At 32.4% G+C, this 16,576-nt stretch overlaps 3 protein-coding genes and 1 non-coding gene across 4 annotated transcripts; 3 read left to right on the top strand and 1 right to left on the bottom strand.

Moving 5' to 3' along the window:
* The first annotated feature begins 575 nt into the window (after positions 1–575).
* On the top strand, positions 576–6,397 carry LOC101253617 (DEAD-box ATP-dependent RNA helicase 57). Its single transcript, XM_004246632.5, has 13 exons — positions 576–832; positions 1,006–1,053; positions 1,229–1,358; positions 1,473–1,594; positions 1,708–1,799; positions 2,642–2,738; positions 2,833–2,913; positions 3,001–3,230; positions 3,948–4,142; positions 4,327–4,417; positions 5,466–5,588; positions 5,767–5,917; positions 6,045–6,397. The coding sequence occupies exons 1-13, from the start codon at positions 752–754 to the stop codon at positions 6,242–6,244; spliced, it is 1,641 nt and encodes a 546-aa protein (XP_004246680.2). The 5' UTR covers positions 576–751; the 3' UTR covers positions 6,245–6,397.
* Positions 6,398–6,746: 349 nt separating this feature from the next.
* Positions 6,747–6,818, bottom strand: TRNAQ-UUG (transfer RNA glutamine (anticodon UUG)). Its single transcript has one exon. It is a non-coding gene; the product is annotated as a tRNA-Gln (tRNA).
* A 407-nt stretch (positions 6,819–7,225) lies between these two features.
* LOC101253926 (protein OSB2, chloroplastic) lies at positions 7,226–8,870 on the top strand. The gene has a single exon (XM_004246633.5). The coding sequence runs from the start codon at positions 7,378–7,380 to the stop codon at positions 8,539–8,541; it is 1,164 nt and encodes a 387-aa protein (XP_004246681.2). The 5' UTR covers positions 7,226–7,377; the 3' UTR covers positions 8,542–8,870.
* Positions 8,871–11,370: 2,500 nt separating this feature from the next.
* On the top strand, positions 11,371–15,389 carry LOC101254230 (beta-1,4-xylosyltransferase IRX9). Its single transcript, XM_004246634.5, has 3 exons — positions 11,371–12,425; positions 13,947–14,178; positions 15,034–15,389. The coding sequence occupies exons 1-3, from the start codon at positions 11,659–11,661 to the stop codon at positions 15,145–15,147; spliced, it is 1,113 nt and encodes a 370-aa protein (XP_004246682.2). The 5' UTR covers positions 11,371–11,658; the 3' UTR covers positions 15,148–15,389.
* Positions 15,390–16,576: the final 1,187 nt, after the last annotated feature.

Below are 16,576 nucleotides of genomic sequence, written 5' to 3'. Positions count from 1 at the left end.
AACAAACACTTATTGTGTACACATGGCGCAGTCCTAAGTTATATAAACTAGGTTGACCAATCTTTTAACCTAAATTCTAAAAACTCGCCCATGACCCATTTAATCCATCCCAATTTATCCACAAATAAACCCTCTAAAATTTTGAAGAAAAATTCCCAATATCTGTTACTTTCGTTCATCTCACAAACTAAAAACCTAGATCATCATTTGTTCAGAATCCTCGCTCATCTCCGTTATCCTTGTCTACTAATCCTACAAAATACACATTAAACTCTTCTCAAACATATATAATATCACACCTCAAACTTCCCTTTTTCTATTTTCATTTTTTTGTATATTCTCTTATCTTTTCTATCATTTTGTATTTAACAAAAAAAAACTTTAATTATATCTTAATCTTAGATATTTGACATACTTAATATAAAATTTCACATCATATAACAAACATATACATACAAGTATTGATGAACAAATTAAATTTCAACTATCAATACGAGTGTAAAACATCCAGACTAAACTATTTACATCTTTACCAAATCCGAGCTTATATATTTACGCGTCTAAATAAAAATGTTATTATTTATTTATTTAAAAAAAGACAAAGTTGCTGGGGTTTTACAAGTAAAGTAAATTCATCTTCTTAAACCCTGCAAGTTCCCCAACTTGTCTCTCAGCTGCCAAAAATAACTTGTAGCGTTGCTCCAATTTTCAGCTCCAATTTGCTCTGCAATCGAAAACCCATCTCAGAGTTATGGAAAAAGATGCATCTTTTTTGTTTGGTGGCATCTCTTTCAATCGAAAAAAGTTTGCTCGCGATTTCGACAGATTTAAGGTAATTTTTTTTTATTTTTTTTGCTTTAAACCTTTGATAGTTTCAGAGTAAAAGAGTGAACTTTATTGAGAAATATCAGTTTGGGAATTGTGGGATTGAGTTTGTTTTTTTTTCTTTGAATTTACATTGCATTGATACTTGATTTTTTATGTGTGTGTAAATTTGATGTGTAGGGGAAAATTCAAGTTGATTCAGCTGAGAAACTGAACTTTATTGACAAGGTATTACTGATGAACTTTGTTAAGTTTGATTCCCTAAAACAGTATTAGGACTCCGAATCAGTGTGTGTATAGCATTTTGTGTATTCGTTGTTTTGATGTAAGATGTTTCTAGTTGACAAAAAGTTCAATGATTGATTGTGTGTATGTCATTGATTTGGTTTTATATTTCACATAGGAGGATAAAACTATTGATGATTCGTTAGAGAAAGTGGAGTTTGTCGAGAATGAGATATCTGGAATGGAGGATGGGACAAGTACTAGCGTGAGTAAGAAGAGGAAGAGGAAGGAGAAGGGAAAAGTTCCTGGTAAAATTCCTTTGTCTGTCTATTTGAGCTTCTTGTTTATTTCTTTGTTGTATAAAATGGTTACTGAAGTTTACTGTTTTGGCCCTTTGTTCTAATTCATGGCATTGGTTTTAGATGTGGAGGGATTTTCTATCTTCAAGAGTTCAAAATTGAAAGAGGAAGCTGCAAGCGAAGAGACTGATCAATCTGTAAATGAACTGCTTCAGGGAAAGAAAGAATATTATCAACAATTGGAGGTTTGTCTCATTTGCTAGCAGTTGGATATAAGCCTTTTTGCTGCGTTCATGAATTTTTGATAAACTTTTATTGAAGAGATATTTCTTCTGTTCCTTTGATTTTCTGGATTTAGAGGGACGCAATTTTTCGGAAGATGCACAACATTCATGTTTCAGGGAGTAACATCCCTTCGCCATTGCTCAATTTTTCTGAACTAAGATCAAGGTACTCTGTCGTGCATTGTGTTGATTTTTGATCTGGAGACACGTGATTCCCTAGATCCCTTTCTCTGATGGTCACATGCTTCACCAAGGCCTAGTACTTTAGATGTTTACATATTTACAGTAGGCTATCCATTGTATGGAACAGTTCGATCATGTCAAGGAAGTAATATTTAGTGAAAAACCCAATAAAGCCTTAATCCATTCATTTTGTTGACCGCTTTCTATATCTCCTTGAATCTACTTTATGTGAGCTACATTTTTTTGTAATGTGTCAAGCAAGAATAGGTAGCGATAGGGTGTTGAGGAATATTTTAAGCTGTTTTGAATTGATCTAACATGCAAATAAGTAGGCTAATGAAAATTTTTGCTGTTTCTCCTGCATTTATGGTTATCTTTTTTCTTATGTATTACAATTTTTTATGTCTTATACTCTTTTTCTGGGGAATCGTGGGGGAAGGGGTATCAGTTATGAGGCTTAGCTTAAGAAGCATATAAGGACTTGTAGAAATATATCATAAATGCAGAAATGATTTTGTTCTCAATTGCTATTCTTTTTCGTCATGTCATTTTTACTTGTGTACTGTGCCTCTTTTGGGGATAGACTGTTGGTGGTAAATGAGGTAGGATTCTGCAACTATGCATTGAAGTCCTTTTCCTCTAACACTCCTTTCCACATATTTCTGTTTACGTAATATTCCCTTTCTTAGGACATAAATGGGGGATGTACTAAGTTGTTGTTAAAAGCAAGTTGTTTTGTCTGTATTAATCAGTTAATTATTGTTATCTGCGCTTGACATTCCCTCTGTCCTCTGTTTCACCGTCTGTTTGTATATGGTGCTACAGATATAAATGTCGATCATATCTATTGCGAAATCTGGCAAAACTAGGATTTAAAGAACCAACGCCAATCCAAAGGCAGACTATTCCAGTCCTCTTATCTGTATGATCTTCCTGAATTCCGCCACTGTTTTATATACACATGTATCTTTCTTGTTTTCCTTTGAGAATCTTTAATCATGTTTGACTTTCACCAGGGGCGTGAATGCTTTGCTTGTGCACCTACTGGTTCTGGCAAAACATTTGCTTTTGTTTTTCCTGTACTTATGAAACTCAAGGTACATATATATTGGCATTGTTATGTTGCTCATCATCATTTTTATTATAAGTTAGAAGACATCTGACAGCCATCTTTTTTTGATCAGCACACTTCAAAGGATGGTGTCCGAGCTGTAATTCTTTCCCCTACAAAAGAGTTAGCTGCTCAGACAACAAGAGAATGCAAAAAGTTGGCCAGGAAGAAGTTCTACATCAGGTTGATGACTAAACAACTCGCTAAAAGTGGGGACTTTTCTAAACTGCGATGTGATGTACTGATCTCGACACCATTGCGCCTAAAGTTTGCTATCCAAAAAAGGAAGCTTGATTTAAGTAGGTACGTTCCTCATTTTCTAGGGTTCAAACTCTTATGTGCTAGTGTGGGTATTTCAGCTTTCAACCTTATTGATATTAAATCAGTGTGGTAAGTACGAGTTTCTGAGGTGATGACATTGAAGATCCCAAGCCGACTGCATAATTTGTACTGTAATTCATAACAAAAAGCAACTGGTGAAGTTAGGGTCTAGTTTAGAGATACAAGGCTTTTTGCTGTACTGCTTGATTTGCACAATCACAATTAGATTAAATTATTTTTTCAGGCTGAGTTTGTCTCATTTTTATCTCATTTTTACTTTTATCATTGTTTATTATTATTTGTTAACAATAAGCTACCCTAGTATGTTGTTTATGGCATTTCGATTATCACATGATATTATTGCTGTTTTGGCAACTTTTGCGCTGTTTCTTGTTTCAATTTCTCTTCATTGTCTTCTTCTTTATACCGGGATTTGTTGCACTTGAGCCGAGGGTCTTTTGGAAACAGCTGCTCTACCTCCATGAGGTAATCTAAGGTTTGCATACATTCTACCCTCCTCAGACCTCATTTATGGGATAGGTATGTTGTTGTTGCTGAGTTTGATGTAGAGGAGCATAAGCATTGGCTTTATTCCTGTAGACCTAAATGTTACTATTTGGAATTGGTGCTGTGGTGCAAAGTATTTCCTTCTTTTAATCAGCATTAGCATGCCTTTTCACCAACTCCTTATGGGTGCAGGGTTGAATATCTTGTCTTAGATGAATCTGATAAGCTTTTCGAGCCTGGCATGCTAGAGCAGGTTGATTTTGTGGTGAAGGCGTGCACAAATCCTTCAATTCTTCGGTCATTGTTCAGTGCTACTTTACCCGATATAGTTGAAGACCGAGCACGTACAATAATGCATGATGCTGTTCGAGTAATTATTGGTAGGAAGTAAGTACTAATAGGCCTTCGGTAGATGTATCTTAACTCTGCAGTGAAGTGAATGGTTATTTGGCTTCATACTCTCTTTTTTATGTTGTTTTGTTGGTGAAGGAGGAGAAGATCTTCCTTCCTCTCCTTTTTCTGACTCTCCATCTTGGTGAATGCTTACTTGGCTGCTTTTGCATTTCTGCAGAAATTCAGCTTCTGAAACAATAGAGCAAAAACTGGTATATGTTGGGAGTGAAGAAGGGAAGCTTCTGGCTCTTCGTCAAAGCTTTGCAGAGGTATGATCCTCATGTTCCTTAGTCATCAGAACTGATTGTATACCTCTTTGATGTGATTGGAGCCGCCTCTGGCATAATAATTGCTTGCACAACACCTTTACTTATCCCCCAAAAATCCTAGAACAACAATATCTACACAAGGGATTTCACATGGACACTCGTTACTACACAGTTGCTGTGAAACTGTCACTCTTGAAGCACTCTTGTCATATTTAGACGATGCCTTTTTGTAATTTCCGGCATTTTCTTTCTTTCCAGTCACTCAAATGTCCATCTTTGCTGTCAAATTGTTCACTGTTTTCTTTTTCTGCTCACGTGGTCTTTATATTCCCAGAAAATGGGCTCTAGTTGAATCCCCTTGAGCCATTGTTTTGCTGAGAGGGATTTCAACATCTAAGCCGTGCTTCTTGCTTTTTGTTCACTCTATATGAAACTCCTGTTCTCTTTGCTACTCTTACCATTCTGTAAGTTCATACTGTTACTTGAGCGGATCATCTTCTTCTTTTGATAGGCAAAGGGGTGTTACTACCTTCAAAAGCAACTAATCCCCGTTAAAAAATTATTTGCATGCTACAAAGTTTTTCCAGTTGTCTATACAATATGGTTTGCTATGTGTGCTCCAAAAACATAAAAAGAAAGCTTAATAACATAGACGACCCCTTAAACTTGCCAATAAATTTTGAGGGGCTGTCATTAAGCCTTAAAGAAAAGAGGTTTTTTTAGATTTATGTACAAACCGTCAATCTCAGCCCTCAAGGGGAAATTCCAATGGAATATTTCTATTTTACTTCCAAAGTAACATTCTTTTCATCAACACTGCCGGCACTTTCACCAACGCTCAATTGCATTTTCATGGCTCAGTGTGGTGTTTTTATTTGATACCATAGTGATTGTTCCGGAAATTTTACAATCGGTGCTAATTTAGTTAGATCTTCTTGCTATTTTCTTAAGCTGATCTATGATCAACATCTACAATGATTTGTTAACTTCGTAATGTATACCTAATTCATCTTTTTTTTGCATTGCCTGTCTGATTTATTATATGTAGAGTTTAAACCCACCAGTGCTAGTATTCGTTCAAAACAAGGAGCGTGCCAAGGAGCTATATGACGAGTTAAAATTGGAAGATATTCGAGCAGATGTTATCCATTCAGACCTTTCTCAGATACAGGTAACTTTTTCATGACTTCCGTGTTTTCTACATCAAGAGAAGATCAATCTTCCTTCTGTTTTAGATAGAGCAATGTATGTCGATGTTGAAGTTCAGGGCTATGATTTTTTCATATTACATTGTATCCTGCTGTATAGAACACTTCTTCTGGTTTCTACTTATTTTAATTTCAACGCAGAGAGAAAATGCTATCGATAACTTTAGAGCTGGAAAAACATGGGTTTTAATTGCCACTGATGTTGTTGCCCGGGGTATGGATTTCAAAGGGGTCAACTGCGTGATAAATTATGATTTCCCAGACGCTGCTGCAGCATATATTCACAGAATTGGTAAATATCCAACCCAAATTCGACTTTTACAATCTTATATATAGTGATTCATAAGTCAATAGTCTTACAGTAAATCACAACAGTTTCAACTGTTCACTGAAAACTTACCGGTGATTCTTGTAAATAGGACGTTCTGGCAGAGCAGGAAGGAGTGGACAGGCGATAACATTTTATACTGAAGCAGATATTCCCTTTTTGAGGAACATCGCAAATGTTATTACGTCTTCTGGTGGTGAGGTTCCGGAGTGGATCATGTCTCTGACCAAGAAAAAGTGGAGGAAACACAGACCGCGAAGAGAAACCATTTCAACTCAGCCAGACATATGAACCATCCCTCATAGTTTTGAGCACAATATCAAGTTTTTTGAACTTTTCTTTTTATACAACATTAATGTATGATTCAACTTGTACTTTATGTTAAGTATGAGTTTGGAATGTTCACTTAAATGTTAGAGAAATGAATGTTGTCTTTTTTTTTTTTTTTTTGAATGGAAACTCTTTTTAGTCCTTGCTTCTCATTAAGTAAATGGAGTTCCTTCAAGTTAGTTTGTGTGAGTTATTTTCAAACACCACTTATAAGTATTTTTTTGAAGTTGGTGTCTAATGTTTGAGCCGAGTGTCTTCCAGTAACAACCTATCTACCCCAACAAAGTTATTGTAAGGTGTGATTTTGTGTACATTCTATTCTTTTCAGATTCGATTTTATCTCGATCATCATTATCATGACTAAAACTGCTTGCACATATAAAAACATTAATTTTCTAACTCGAATCCATAACTTAAGAAAAAAATAAAATTATGACTCGAACCTGTGACTTATAAAAAAAAAAGGTCCTACCGGGAGTCGAACCCAGGTCGCTGGATTCAAAGTCCAGAGTGCTAACCACTACACCATAGAACCTTGATGTTCTATCTTCTGTCTTATAATTAGAAGAACAAAAAATTAATTATCAACATATTTACTTTTTCTTTTTCAGTTTCAATACTCAACTATCTATTGTTTTGTTTATCATCCCAAACTATCATTTTGTTAGTAAGAAAACTCACTATCGTCCCAAACTATCATTTCGTTCATAAGAAAACACACTTTGATATTGCGTGACTAGATATTAGTTCCCCTTCGACAACATGCGTGCATACGACAATTTATTAATATACAGATAAAGTATGAAACTCGCAAAAAAAATGATAGTTTGATGGATTAACAAATGATAGATAATCGAGGTATGTGTTTTTTTACCTTTTAACTCAAATTCGGAAAAGGAAGAGTATATTGTAATTATACTAAAGTTCAAGGAGACTATTGCAAAATCTTCAGACTATCCAAACCAAAACATTAAACCCCACAAAAACCCTTGTGCCTCTTCTTGTAAAAATTTCACTTTCATCTGCAGAGGATTCACAAGAAACCTTTTGTGTATATGAAAGATTCAAACTTTCTCTAAAACCCATCTCCATCAATGAATTTCTTAACAAAATCAATAGCAAAAAAGGCCTTATTCTCCTCTTCATCTCCTCAAAAATGCCAACTTTTACTCCAAACCCTCAGTTCAAGATTTGCCTCTACAACCATTTCTAAGCCAAGAAAACCCAAAATCCCTAAACCCCAAGAACCCTCTTCAGCTTATGTGCTAACCCATCCAAGAATTGAGATTTATGATGAAGCAAAAGATGTGTCTTCTTGGCCAAAGCCAAGTGAGATACCTTACCAAGCAAAAGTTGCAAATTCTGTTAATCTTGTTGGTTTTGTGCAAACCCCAGTTCATTTTGAAACTTCCTCTGATGGGAAATATTGTGCTAGTACTGTTGTTGCTCATGAGAATAGTGATGATAACTCTGTTTTGATGATTCCTGTTGTGTTTGCTGGTGATTTAGCTCATGTTGTTGCTTGTCATGTTAAGGAAAATGATTGTGTTTATGTGTATGGGAAGTTCTCTATGGAACCATTGTCTTGTGAATTCATGGATGAATATCAGTCTTGTTTTCATATTGTTGCTGAAAATGTTAACTTTGTGCAGGGTCTGAAACGAAATGTTTCCCTAAAGGGAAATGTAAAATCAGTTTATCCGAAAGGTAAGAACTTTGTGTTGGATGACAATGATAACCAGCATTCTGATTATTTGGTCAAACAGAAAGATAGGTTGTCTGGTTTAGAATATGATGATTCTGTTAATTTGGGTGGGAGCAAGTCGGAGGAAGGTGTTACGGGAGGTGATGATTGGAGGGACCTTATTAAGAATTCGAAACAATGGTGGGATTGTCGAAAGGCGAAGTTAGATGGAATTGTGAAAGCAAGGCACCCTGATTTCAAGAAAAAGGATAGTAGTACTTCTCTGTGGATTGAGAACGCTCCAAGGTGGGTTCTTGAGGGACTTGAAGGACTTGAATTCGATGCTTATGCTCCTAAATCTAAAAGCGTTGGGAAGGACGTTGATTGCTGGAAAGATTTGCTGGAGAATCCTGATAAATGGTGGGACAACAGAGTTAGTAAGTTGAATCAGAAAGCACCTGATTTTAAGCACAAGAATACCGGTATAGGGCTTTGGGTCGGTAGCTCACCAGATTGGGTGTTGTCTCGGTTGCCACCATTGAGAGATCAACGAGCTGCTTCTTCAGACAAGTAGGGACATGCAAGTAGGACTTGAAGGGAGGTTGAGCAATACACGATGAACCAGAGCTATCCTCCACTCCATTTTAGGAAGAGTTTCCATATAATTTTGATGCTATTGCAGTAAACTTTGTCCAGTCTAGTCAAGTCGTGGCCACCTATAGTTTGAGAAGTATTTCGGTGGAGGAAAGCACATTGTCATTATGCTTATAAAGCACTTATTCCCCCCCCCCCCCCCAGAGTGGTACATCTTATAGCACTTTCTTATGATGGTCTTGTTTCTTGATGCATCTTTTCAATGTGATTTTGGTGAATATGAAGTTCTTGATTGTAGTATCTTGAAAATAGCAGTAGTGTGTGCTCATTCCTCATACTTAAGCTCCGAGGCCAAGCCAAGTTTTTTTATGCAAAACTTTCTCAATTTTTCTGTTGGTAGATATTAGTAAAATATAATATGAACTTGAATAACGAAAAGTGAAATGTAGGGGAAGATAATGACATGAACTTGAATATCAATCTAAGCACATTCGTCTGGAACTTTCACCAGTTCTTATGAGAAATACTATTTGTAATAATAGTATGCATCCAAGGAATGGCATTGTTGAAAACACATCTTTCTTAGATCACTTACTAGTCTGTCTAATCCGCTGCCTGGCATCTTAGTATAGCGGTAGAACTTTTGTTACTTGAAACTGTGAATAAAACAAGTGACAGATGCTCTTCAGGAATATTCAGACTGTTAGAACATGCAAGTGATTACTGGTTTGTTTTCTTGTAAAACTTAAAATGACCATACATTTTGATTATAGTGGCGGCCAAGGCATGCACACGTTCGTTTTTGTGTGCAGTCAAATAGAATGTTAGTATAACTTGCAGGGTCATTTTATATTTTCAACTACAGCTTAAGCTTATTGTCAAGTAAATGACCTGGTTGGATAAAGTATGCCAACTTTTCGGAACATTATTTTCTTTTTATAATTTGCAACTGTGTAAATCTATATATGTTTAAGATCAATCAGTACACAGGTTGTATGGACCATATTTACATCAAAAGGCTCTTAAGAAACAGGAGCTTTTCTAGTCTTCTAGAGGGAGTCTAATACATGTTGAATTTCAACAGTTTCTACCAAGTGAGACTGTCTACACCAAAAACTAAAGAGCAAAATACAATTCATCTTCATTTGTTGGACAGAGTTGCTCCTATTTTCGAAACATCTGGAATTCCTCTCTTTCCATATTGTCCACCATACACAAGCTGGAACCATTCTCTATCTTCGTCTCTCTCTGACCTCCAAACCTGCTTCTTCCCAACTTGCTAGAGTTTCAGAAATCTTTCCAGGCATTCTCCATGTGATACTTCTGATTACCAGGAACATCCTCCATACTTGACCAGTTATTTCGCAGTGGAGGAAAGGGTGATTTACTGTTTCTGTAGTTTCCTGACATAGTTAGCATCTAGTAATCCCTCTTTTTCATAAAGTTATCTTGAGTAAGAACTGCTTCTCTCGCCAAAAGCCAGAGAAAACATGACACCTTGTAAGGTATCTTAGCCTTCCAAATGTGCTCCCAAGGCCATTCTACCATTTGATGATTGGTTTGGTTCATATGTTTGTAACCTGTGTTTCACTTTGTAAACATCACTTCTGTGTCTACATGTTAGCAAGCATATTTTGAAGTCTGAATGGGTTCCGAAAGGCACAACAAGTTTTGAAAGTTAGTGAAATTTTATCTATCATTGTTGGTTTAGCAGGCTGTCATAATAATAGACACAGTTGGTATTCAATCCACCTCTGGTTTCAATTTTTTCATTATTTCGTTGTTGTTATTGCTCTCATATCTATATCCCCTTTTTCAAGAAGCAATTTGTGCTGACTGATTGATATGGAGTAGTAAACTTCACACTCATCTGAACATATTTTGAAATTATTGCTCTTGAGTTTGATGATAGACTTTTTTAGAATAGCTCCAGTTGCTACATTCGCTACATTTATGTTAAGTCTAGTCGATTGACTGTTTTACCTTCTATTAGATGGTCACTACATTTATGTTAAGTCTAGTCGATTGACAGTTTTACCTTCTATTTGATGGTCGCTACATTTTTGTCTCATAAAAATTCATACCTGGGATTCGAAGTAGAGACATCTGGTTAAAGGGTAATGGGATCTTATCCTTACTACAACAACTCTTCTTGATGATTTACCTAGGTGATTCTTACTCTGTATGACTTTGATGAATGTGTTGTTAGATAGTTGTCAATTATGTTGTCGTATCCATTAGATACCTTCAAAAATGTACTACTTTTGGAGGGTCCGATACACATAAGGCTATATTCTTTAAGGAGCTGAGCACCATAGATTGTCAATGCCAGAATATTAAATTTTTAAATATTCAAAAATCGTACGATTAAACTCTATAACTTGCAACTTTTCTCATGTTAAGTTGATAAGGAAATATTTTTAAAAATGCTAATTAAATTTTACATAGTTTCACTCTCGAGAAGTAAAACATGACAACTAATACGAGAGACGGAATATTCTATCTTATTTCCTTTTCTTTTCTGCAGGTTTCACACTCAAAACTAAGATTATCATTAGGACTCTGATTAAATATCATTAAACTTACCTACTGTTTTTAAGTGAGTAATAATTAATAATTATACCTTTAAAATAGTACTCTAAATATGATAAACAATTTAAATATGGTCACCAACTATCTTAAACAATTCAATTTTAAAAAAATAATATGGTGCATGACATTTCAAATATGAAATTATTTCTTGAATTTTAGGTGTATGAGCTTTCCACCTCAACTACTATTTGGTATAGAAAGCAACTTATTTCCTTCTACATATGATTCATTTTTATTTTTATTTTACTTTTACTTCAAGCAAAACCCCTCTCAACCAAATGAAATAAAATTGAAAAACAACTAACACTTTGTTTTTATTTAACCAACACCTTCAATCATATATATGTTTGTTAGCTCTTTTCCTATTTTTTTTTCCTTCTATTATCAATCATACTAGTTATATATATATATATATAATTTCCATACTACATTTTCTTGTCCATTACATCATATTATAATTTTCTTCTATTTTTTTTTTGGTTCACTAAGATCAAAGAAATCTTTTATGGGGTCTTTAGAAAGATCAAAGAAAAAAGTTCAATTATGGAAGAAAGCAATTTTTCATTTTCTTCTTTGTTTTGTTATGGGATTCTTTACTGGCTTTGCTCCAACAGGCAAAGGCACTACTACTACTTCAATGTTTTCCACTAGGAATGCTATTGATATTCACAAAACTCATCATGTGTCAAATCAAACATATCCTATATTAAACATGATGGCCAATAAACCTATGTTAGACGAAACGACAACAACAATAACAACAACAGTAACATCAGAATGGTCTAAACTACACGAAACGAGGCACTCAAAAAAGGTCTTAGTAGAAGATCAAGAGGAGGAGGAAGAAAACCAACAAGATCAAGATCAGGACCAGGATCAGGATCAAGAGCCAGAAGAGGCTAACGATGAGTTGTTGAACACCAAAAGGCTACTAATAATAGTTACTCCTACAAGCGCGAAGGATCAAAATAGAGGGATGTTACTTAAGAGGCTATCAAATACAATAAGATTGATTCCACAACCAATTTTGTGGATAGTTGTGGAACAACAAATCGAGGATTCACAAGTATCTGAAATACTCAGAAAAACAGGCATTATGTATAGACATTTGGTTTTCAAGGAGAATTTCACTAACATTCATGAAGAAGTGGATCATCAAAGAAATGTGGCACTTAATCACATTGAACATCATAGGTTAAGTGGGATTGTTCATTTTGCTAGCCTCTCTAATGTCTATGATCTCACCTTCTTTGATGAGCTTAGAGCAATTGAGTAAGTATTCTTAATTTTACCTTTGAATCATTTCCATCATATATATATTCTCTACGTCACTCCAGACGCAAAGTTAGAATTTTGAGTTTATCATATATGAATTTTAGAAAATGTAGCTTACTGAATTCGTGACAACTATTTAAACATATAAACATGGTTTGAGCCAATACTAATGAAATAGATCAAACCCTTTAGGTGAAACTATAGTTCCTTTCAACAGTTCATTTAATTTAGATTTCTTAGAAACGTTGTAACAAGTAACTTATTTTATTTTCCAGATTATTGATGTTACTTTTGTAAATGACAGTTACGTAAGCTATTTAGTGGCATAATAGTATAAAAATTACTCTTTTAAATTGTCAGTATATAAAAGCTTAACTCTGATAAATTTGGATCCTATTTTAGTTGGAAAACCAATAGAAAATTACAATGAAAAAGGTGTTAGTTGGGAAATTATTGTCCCATATATTTAAATAAAACTTTAGTTTTTTTTGAACAAATCCTACTTATAGACTTGTTTATTTGGTTGTTATAGTGTCTTATTACTAAAACAATTAAAAGTCAAAATATAGTTAAAATCAAGACTAAATAACTAATAAAATAAGTTTATCATATCCAAGTTTTTTTTTTCTTCAATTAATTTGTTTATTTATACTTAATTAACATTAATTAGTGTTAAGAGTTAGATTTTTAGTCAGATTAAGCATCTTATATTATGTCTTTATAGAATAAGGATCCAAGAAAATCTTTGACAACTTATACAAACACATGGCTTTGCTGAAATTTATTAGAAAATTGGTTCTAGAATTTATAAAAGGTACAATTTGATGCACTAAATTCTCGTTACATGTCAGATTTAGGAAGAGTTGGACCATATTGAGAATTTGTTTAATTATATAGATTTACTTTTATATTATTGTGAGAAGTTATTTTTACGATTTGAAAATCGTGACCTCCTAGTTCAAAAGTACAAATTCAGAATTTGACCTATTGAGTTCAAAATCTATTATTATATATACTTAGTTAGTAATTTTTTAAATACACATACATAATTTGAGTCCAAACTATCGAACTTAGATTGTTAAACGAACCCATAATATGTAATCCTATCTTGCATTTTTGTTAGAGACTAACTTTACGATTTGAAGTACATGTAAATCTCGGCTCGAAAGTTGATCCATGCTTTAAATTTTATGAATGAGATAACACAAACCATTTGATTTATTGAGATCATAATTAATAGTATTTATACTTATTTTAGTGAACTTTTAACATCTATATGAATCCAAACTATTGAGTTCAGCTGAATTCACAATGTGAAACCTAAAAAGTTGTTTTTTCGACTAAAAAATTTTCAACCCCGAACCTGCTCCTGATTCGAAGATAGATTCAAAATTCAAATTTTATGAATTTTATAACACATATCAGTTGATTATATTTTGTATAAAATACTTATTTAGTAAACCTTTTAGCATATATTATACGATTTGAATCGAAATTTACTGAATTTTATTATTATAGGGGATTTGGGACATGGCCAATGGCATTATTATCAGCAAATAAGAAGGAAGTGATAATTGAGGGACCAGTTTGTGATTCATCAGAAGTTATGGGGTGGCATTTGAAGAAATCAAATAATTCAAATATTGATGAAAGGCCTCCAATTAGGGTTTCAAGTTTTGCTTTTAATACTTCAATTCTTTGGGATCCAGAAAGATGGGGTAGAACTTCATCTATACAAGACACTTCTCAGGTAAAATAAAAAAATTATATAATATAATTTTTTATATTAATTAAATTTTGAAGGAAAAAAAAGTAATTTTAATTAATTTGATCGCATTGAAGTAGAAAATGTGACACTGATTCACATCTTCAATTATTTTTTCAATCTTACAATTAAATTCGTATCAGCAAAGAGTTATCTCATGATTATTTACTATTATCAAGATGGATAATAAAATTAAAAAGAAATTACTCCCTGAAATGTAAATTTTTAAAAAAATATTAGATAATTTAGTAGGTCACCTCAACAAACTTGTAGTTATCACTATCATTAATTGACCATAGACAGCCAAGTGAATCATTAGAAATCACAAATTATACACCTAATCATATTTATTTATAATAATTGACAACTAAACTTTACCATAAAAATTATAGGTAATGAAAAATAAAAGTACAACTCAACTATATGATCTTGTCACTTTCTCCTTTTTCTTTTTTATTTTTTTTAAGAAGCTAATTTAGAATTTTGAAATTTATAGATTTTTAATTTTTATGACAATATAATGTTCAAGTTTGAAATTAGGTTATTTATGTATTTTAATGGATTTTATAATACAAAACAGTACTTAAGTTTGAAATTCTCTCCTATATTAGACAAATAAACTTCAAATCAGCGCTAAGAGTCTTGATTTGAATTTCAGTGTCACGAGTTTGAATTTTAATAATACATAATTATGATATTTCTTAATGATGTTTGTTTTCTCGCATTAAAACTATACGTGAACGAAAAATATAAATTAAACAATTTAAAAAATATTTAGCTTTACCTCCCAAAAAGAACAAAATATATTTTGGATTAATTTTTTTTAATTATTATTTGCAGGATTCTCTAAAATTTGTGAGAAAAGAGGTTCTTGAAGATGAAACTAAATTGATGGGAATTCCTCCAATTGATTGCTCCAAAATTTTGCTATGGAATCTTCCACTTTCAACATGAATATATTTTAGAGTTATTTGATTTTTTTTTTTTTTAAAAATAATCATTTTCTGATAAATGAAAAAAAATTGTTTTTCTAGGAAAAATGAATTCTCATATTTATTGTTCTATTCCCCTTTTTTTAGTTTGTTGTATTTTTCTTTGTCCATTACTAAAATTTTGTTTTAGATGTAGGCATTTTAATTGAAACAATTTTTCCTTTGAGATTTTTCCTTTCTTTCTATATAAGTGAAGTCTGCTAATTTGAATATTTTTTTTATATTAACAACACTAGTTTTACATATATCGATATAATTTTACAAGTGAAAGTATAAGAAATGCAGAATATATGTATTGTGATTTTAAGGTGTGAATAAAAAAATAACATAATATATACATTGTATTGCTTCATCGCACTTTGTTATTATCTATGAATTCAGAAGTCATGCCTCAATAATTTTTGGACACTAAATTTTTATATATTTTCTTAGATGACTCGAGACTTATAACATAACTCTATTTGTCCATACTCTAAAAAAAAGTCAAGAAAGTAGATACAAAATTCAACAAGTAATGACTATGTGTTATCTATTAGAAATATAATAACTCCAAAACTATGTTTTGTTCCAAACAAAAAGAACAAAAAAAAAACAAAGGAAGGTGGGGTACTAAATGCAAATGCACTATCAATTTGTGGGGTTGATCATATGATTAAATAAAAATCAAAATAATTACTATTATAAATAAATTTATAATGGTCAAGTAAGACTTACATTAATATATTTTATTATAACGGTTGTATTCCTATGTCAATAATCTAGTAGTTAAATAAATGCCTTGATACTGTATTAATTAATGAATAAAGAAATGTCATAACAATCCATATGTTTAATTTTATAATATTAACATCTTTGTCAATTAGGTTTAACAAAAGTTAATTTTTGTTATAAAGGACAGAAGGTGACAGTTGGTCGCCTAAGCATAAATAAATTCATAATTTGTTATGTTAATCTTCGTCAATACAAATATCAAATAATATTATCTATAATAATATTAACATACAAAAAAAATCATTTAATAATAATTTTTTCATTTAATTAAAATTTAAATCTAAAATCTCATGATTTTTTTTAGAAAAATAATAATTTAGGAAAGAGAAGAGTTTACTTCAAATTTACGTCTATGTTTTAATCATATAATATTTGGTTCTTGCTAGTTCAAAAACTTTTGATGTTTTGTTATTGGTGAAATGTCAACTTCACTTTGAGTGGAATATTAACAAACACAGAGATTTTAAAACTTTGTATTATATTCGTGTCTTTAATTATTTATTTATTTTTAAATTAATATATTTATTAATAATATGTTTATCATTTTATTCCTATTTATTTTAAAATAAATAAATTTAAAATTTAAAATTTTTAAAATAATTAAGTAAAAATATAATAGA

This window comes from Solanum lycopersicum, chromosome 9 (assembly GCF_036512215.1).
Source record: "Solanum lycopersicum chromosome 9, SLM_r2.1".
NCBI classification, from domain to species: Eukaryota; Viridiplantae; Streptophyta; class Magnoliopsida; order Solanales; family Solanaceae; genus Solanum; species Solanum lycopersicum.
Note: the sequence above shows the minus strand (reverse complement) of the source record. Positions and strands in the feature narration are given on the sequence as shown.

Bases quoted from the DNA above. Each gene is read 5' to 3' on its own strand.
- LOC101253617 (XM_004246632.5), top strand. From the start codon at position 752: ATGGAAAAAGATGCATCTTTTTTGTTTGGTGGCATCTCTTTCAATCGA. The intron at 1,800-2,641 runs GTACTCTGTCGT...ATGGTGCTACAG, and splicing joins TTTTCTGAACTAAGATCAAG to ATATAAATGTCGATCATATC. The intron at 2,914-3,000 runs GTACATATATAT...TTTTTTGATCAG, and splicing joins CTGTACTTATGAAACTCAAG to CACACTTCAAAGGATGGTGT.
- LOC101253926 (XM_004246633.5), top strand. From the start codon at position 7,378: ATGAATTTCTTAACAAAATCAATAGCAAAAAAGGCCTTATTCTCCTCT.
- LOC101254230 (XM_004246634.5), top strand. From the start codon at position 11,659: ATGGGGTCTTTAGAAAGATCAAAGAAAAAAGTTCAATTATGGAAGAAA. The intron at 12,426-13,946 runs GTAAGTATTCTT...TTATTATTATAG, and splicing joins GATGAGCTTAGAGCAATTGA to GGGATTTGGGACATGGCCAA. The intron at 14,179-15,033 runs GTAAAATAAAAA...TATTATTTGCAG, and splicing joins CTATACAAGACACTTCTCAG to GATTCTCTAAAATTTGTGAG.